General features: G+C 38.2%; 1 protein-coding gene across 2 annotated transcripts; it reads right to left on the minus strand.

Annotated features, from left to right (window-relative positions):
* Window positions 1–435: 435 nt before the first annotated feature.
* On the minus strand, window positions 436–2,141 carry LOC129767658 (ATP-dependent (S)-NAD(P)H-hydrate dehydratase). 2 transcript variants are annotated; one of them, XM_055768758.1, is made up of 2 exons: window positions 1,996–2,141; window positions 436–1,883 (listed from the first exon to the last, which is right to left on the minus strand). In XM_055768758.1, exon 2 carries the CDS (start codon window positions 1,730–1,732, stop codon window positions 749–751), a length of 984 nt encoding a protein of 327 aa, XP_055624733.1. In that variant the 5' UTR covers window positions 1,733–1,883; window positions 1,996–2,141; the 3' UTR covers window positions 436–748. The 2 variants fall into 2 exon arrangements, with proteins under 2 accessions (XP_055624733.1, XP_055624734.1); XM_055768759.1 differs by having other exon boundaries at window positions 1,992–2,141.
* Between the last annotated feature and the right edge of the window lie 3,907 nt (window positions 2,142–6,048).

Here is a 6,048-nt window from a genome sequence, read left to right on the forward strand (position 1 = left end):
GCGAGACACCGCCGCTTCCGACGGCGGGTCGGCGGTGGACTCGGATTGCGTCATCTTGGCGGCATGGGCCGCCTCGATTCCTTATCCTCGCCAAATGGGGACTTCGTCCCCATTACATTGTCCTCAGAATAAATTTCGAAAAACGAGAACAAGAGAATAAATTTATAATAGAAATGTGAGGCACATGATGTTTTTCCCGCGCCAAATATTTCTAGCCTACTACACTTTTTCTAAGCGGTTGTTTCTGTTGCAGTTGTTTACTGTGGCGATTTATTCCGGTCACCATAAAAGATATATCAGTATAGCCCATCACAACAAAATAGTTCGAAATGAAGGACACCATGGTTAACATCCAACAAGGAATTCCCCATCACGCCAATCGTACGAAACGCCAAGAGCTCTCATCAGCATCAGGTGCAAAAAAAGACCACTCAATTGAACTTTATAAATTTATTATTTTGTATATTTTCAACGTAATCATCAATTGATTATTTATCCAGTTAGACAGTTAGAGAAGGAGTTCTCGTTCATTTTATAATAGAGTCAGTCGGTTTGATATATAATATTATGTTTTCTTGCTTGAGTGACCGTTACCAAATATTTTACTGTTAACACGTTACCCTAATATCTTTCACATGATTATCACAAAAGTATATATGGGATATAAACAATACTAATATTCAAACAAATTAAAATAATTTATGTTTCTGATGCTAAAATCATTATAATGATTTCCGCGATATTTCTTCTAGTGCTCGAAATGGTCCTGAAAAACCTGATGTATCTGTTCAATCATGTCTGAGCACATCATGCTACGTCTCTTCGTCTTAAATGCATAACTATTACAAGTCTTCGTCAAATAACATGCAGCAAAACCAGCCACTAAAGCTGGACTAGTTTCCTGTTTAGATGCCAATGCCCAACAGTAGAAAGTAGCCAGGGCACCGGAAAGTAAGTCTCCTTGTCCTCCACAGCGACGTCCAGATCCTCCAGCAGGACACTCATAGGACTCCAATGTTGAAGTATTGTAAATGCGATCATTGACACCTTTTTCAATAACAGTAACTCCTTCTCCCAACTCATTGTGCATTGCCTTAGGATTCCGCTCACCTCCGAACAAGCGAGTGAACTCGATAGCATTCGGTGTTAGAATCACTCCTTCATAATCCTTCACTAATGTTATGTCCTGCGTGATCAAAAACAGCCCATCTGCATCTATGATCAGGGGTTTCGCCATTTGTCGACAAATTTTGATCAGCTCCACCACAATTGGAAGAAAATTAGAATCTCGCCCCAATCCTGGCCCTATAACCAGAACATGCAGTCGTTCTAGGAAAAGCTTCACCTGTTTGATGGCATCTTTCGATTCGTCCTCTAGGGGTATAACTATCAATTCTGGACTATAGGATTTGATTGTCGGCGCAGCTAGCTTCGGACAGAACACATATGCTAGATCTGCTCCTACCTTCAAGGCACTAATTGCGGCGAAATATGGAGCCCCACTATACTCATAGGATCCACCTATTACACCGATTCTACCAGCCTGTCCTTTGTGGCGATTGGCGGCTAGCTGCGGAACAATGCTCCGGGCCCGCTCGAGTAGCTGTGTGTTGTTGTCGGTCATAATTGTTGCGGTTTGACAACGCACAAATTTCGGTATATTCTGCTGAGAGCAATAACTCACTAAACCACGTCGAAGCGTAGAGAATTGCCCAATCACGTTGATTGGCATTGCGGCATCATATTATTATTTTGAGCTTAGAACAAAAAATCATCGCATAAAACATCGCCATGGACAACTCAACTGGAACTTGTATACAATAAATACAAATTGTGTACGAGACTGTGGTTTGCATTCATGTTATCCTTAACGGGAAAGTACACTATGAACACCATAAAAAGTATGTGATTTTCGCGATTAATTTCAACGAGAAAATAAATTACTATGATCAATCCAGGTGTATGACACGATTATAGCTATCTCACTCTACCTACCGTCACCGCCTATCTCACTATCCCTCTGCTGCAAAAGTTCATCATCGACATCACGATATGTCAGATGGTGGTAAATTGGTAATTCGCGATGACGTCGACGTCTGGTGGCGACTTCAAGTTAGAGCCATGATTTGGGTCCCAAAATCGTTAGTGTAATCTCTACCAAGGCGCTTATATCGATGCATAACAGGTGAAGCAACATCATCACTTCAATAAGATGATGATTACGGTCTGTGGAGCGGGGGTTGTTTGTTTTGTTATTGCTAGGATACGCCGTTTTTGCATTTTCACATGCGAGAGTAGTGGAATTGAGAATGAAATTCTACAAAACCATCCTTTCTTTTTCACATAAATTCGCGAATGCCGAACATAATCGTTCGAATAAGGCATCGTTCGAATAAGCATCGTAGCAGTTTGTAGGGAGCCGCTGGCAGCGTTCTGATGCTATTTGTAAACAATACCGACAGCAATTCCAATATGGCTGAAAATGCATTTCATATGATTGTTTCACCTATATAGAGGCGCCTTGATCACTACCAGATTAGAAGACACGGAGCCGGTTTTCAAATTTTAAAATTTGAATGAAAATTTTCACATTATGTTATTTAATTATTAGAAACACGTATTTCTGACTTTCATTCAACCATATGGTCATACAATTCCAACATTGTTGCTGATTTTTTTTCTTTATAATATAAAATTGTCTTCATAAACAATTTTCGTATGAGACTTTTTCCCCACCTGCTAACAAAAATGTTTTTATTTAAACAGAATACTAATTTGATATGGAAAAGCTAATTTTCATTCATAATTTTAATTTTGAAAACGTTCATTCCGACTGAAAATCAGCTCCCCTAAAATAGTAATGTGCGATTCACATAGAACGTTACGGAGAAGAACGTCTACGTTCCGTCAACGTCTCCACCAATTCAGACATGCAGTCAATGCTTCCACCAGCACCGTCACGTTAAATGTCAAACGAATGATTTATGTAATGTTATTCATGGTGTCGCCACCTACAACAATTTTAAATTGCAATGCCCTCTTTCAAATCAGCATGCCTAGAATCAGTTCTAAATTTTGAAAAATTCAATGAAAATCATTGAATTCAATTATTTAACTACTTAAACCCCGTAGTCCGACCCTTATTCAACAATAATAATAAATAGAATATTTCTCTCAGCTATTCGCGAATGATTCTCACTCCGAAATTTGGAGCTAAGAGATATGTTGACATAAAAAGTACAGTAAGTTACTTATCATGCGATATGCTGAGGCACCATTCAGTGTCGCCTTGGAGTCTATTTTGACCAGTAATTGGACATTCGCGACTGGTGGTGACTTTCAATGTGGGGCCATAATTTGGGCTCCGAACTCAATGTTTACAAAAATGTCCAATAAGAGGTAAAAATTTCCAATTAAACATATTGCATCACAGATCTGTTCAATTTGCTTAATGTCGAATTAGATATAAATTACTGTACAACCAAATCAAAACAAAAGCCGAGACACAAAGCCCAGACAAAAACCAAACGAGCCGTCCGTCTCCGTCAATTATTCTTTTCTACAAATCCTGCCGGTCGTTTTCGTTGAACGTATGCTGACGGGTCGTTACGTTGTACACCGGCAATGTGAATGTTTTAATAATAATTGCTTGGTAGAATAACTGACGTAACGTGACGTGACGGGACGTGAACGTGACGTGGATGTTGTATGTGAATCGCACTTAAACGAAGCTCACTGCCGTCAACGCGGATCGCTGTTTTGAAGAAAACAAATACTTCTGACGTTTGAGATGTTGGCACCAAAAGCATGGCGGGTGCCATACGGCTGGATCAATCTGAAATTACAGTTTTATTAGATACTAGATGACCCGACGAACTTCGTCCCACCAAAATAGATTTTTTGATTTGAATACTTTCAAACTTCCACGTTTTCTTACTAAGTGAACGTTAGTGACACCAATCACTGAACTCTTCATTGATTGATTACCCTTTAACCACGGCAGTGGAACTTCATACAAATCACTCGTCGAAAAGTGTCTCCTTTTTCACCGCTTGTTTACATCGACGAATATATTTTTTTCCACTATGTTTCGTAGGAGAGTGTATGCATAATGACAGATTTCTACTACGAGGTGTTTAATGAAGGATGAAAGTTGGGAATGTTTATGTTTATATATGATTTATTATACGATTTAATTATTGATGTTTATTGCGTGAAGTTGTTTGAAACGAAGGTTTAGTTTAATCATTTTATTTTGAGGATTATATTCACAAACATACAAGTATGACTAATATAAATTGCATGTATATGATGCACCTTCCAGCCCATACATGCAAACTTGGAGGCGATATACATACATCCTAGAAAAACTAAAATCTTATAATTATCGTTTATATTACATGAGGTATATATACATGTAAATTGCCTCCAATTTCATATGCATATACCAGTTATACACATCATACAAGTAATGTGTCTTGGATGTATGTATATCGCCTCCAATTTTAGATTTTTGACGTAGGACTACGGCTTACATTAAAGGTTCCAAATCAGAAAACAGGTCACGTTTTTATGAAATAAAGTTAACGTTAATCACTATTTTTTCTACGAACGGATTTAAACGATTTGCATACCAATCAAATTGGAAATTTTCTAAGTTTTTGTTTGTATGATATGCTATACATTACAATCCCAAAGTCTGTATATGGTTTAAATTAATGAAAATTGGAAGCATTCCCATTTTCCCATACATTTCTCGCGTAACTTTTGAAAAGGTCCTATGTAACAAATGTAAACAAATCGAGTTAATGGATGCACGCTATTAGTTTTCAATCATTGAATGTATTACAAAAACAATCGTTCACGTATCTATCTTCTTCATCTTTTTGTCGCCGATACAAAAAATATCCAATGTACAGATTCGAATTTTAAGCACCCGGCTGTTACTTCGGACGCCACTTTCCTCCGACGGCCGAAACGTCTGAAGTAACAAAGCAGTTAATACAACTCGCAGTCGTACTTCGGTCGTTTTGGAATTTGTTTCTTACAGGTGTTGTTATCGATTTCAGTGCAATTCAACGAGTGATAACAATAATAATCAGTCTTTAGAACGAAATGCTGATATTTGGATTGTTGTTTATTAGTTAGTTTCAAATTTTTATAGTGCAACGTAATATGTCCAATGTTCAAACGCGGGCAGTCAAAACGTCCAATGTAACATTTTTCGCTCCGAGGCTTCAACCTTAATCTCAAATCGCGGAACAATAGTTACGATTGGTTTTACGGAGTTATTCTTGACAGCTAGTGGTGAAAACAGTGATAAAGATTAATAGCTTTTAAGACAACTCGCGAAATAATGTTCGGGTCTTCAACTACGTTTTTCTCGAGTTGGCGAAAATGTTACATTGGACCTTTTCAAAAGTTACGCAAGATTTGTTCTGTTCATTTGTGTGCTTTCCCGAACAGAGCTGTCAATAACGGATATCTTATGCAGCCGCTAAATCAGAAACAACGAAGGGGGATAGCAGAAAGAGAAAATTGGCGAAATAAACTCCACCCTTGCATAATAAGTAAGCTGTCCCTAGCGTATAAGTATTGCATCTCCTCTGAGGAAAATTCTCAGAATCTTTCTGTGCCCGAAACAACAAAGGTCTCTTATTCTGCTCGTTTTGTGTTCAATGCTTCCCCTCGAGCTGTGAACGCTAGCGAATATTTCACTTGAAATGCATCTGGCATTGCAATTAACACAACCATCCAAGTCATGGCAAAGAAGGCGAAAAAAGAGAAAAGTGCAAATGATTATAGGTCGCTTCTAAACATCGATGTTTGATTTTTTGTGTGTTGCTTGTTTTCGTTGCGCAAAACATAGAAACTTAGAGAAACTTTGTTGACGGTTTTGACCGAGAGTCGAGAAACGATTTTTCATAAACGGTCATTCTCGCGATGTTTAATTTTTAGCACTTCAACTGTGTGCATCTGTTAGACGCGTGTTTGATGCTTGTTGAATGACGATGCACTTCTTCTTTTGACGTAGGACTACGTCTTACA

This window comes from Toxorhynchites rutilus, chromosome 2, assembly GCF_029784135.1.
Source record: "Toxorhynchites rutilus septentrionalis strain SRP chromosome 2, ASM2978413v1, whole genome shotgun sequence".
Classification (NCBI taxonomy): Eukaryota; Metazoa; Arthropoda; class Insecta; order Diptera; family Culicidae; genus Toxorhynchites; species Toxorhynchites rutilus.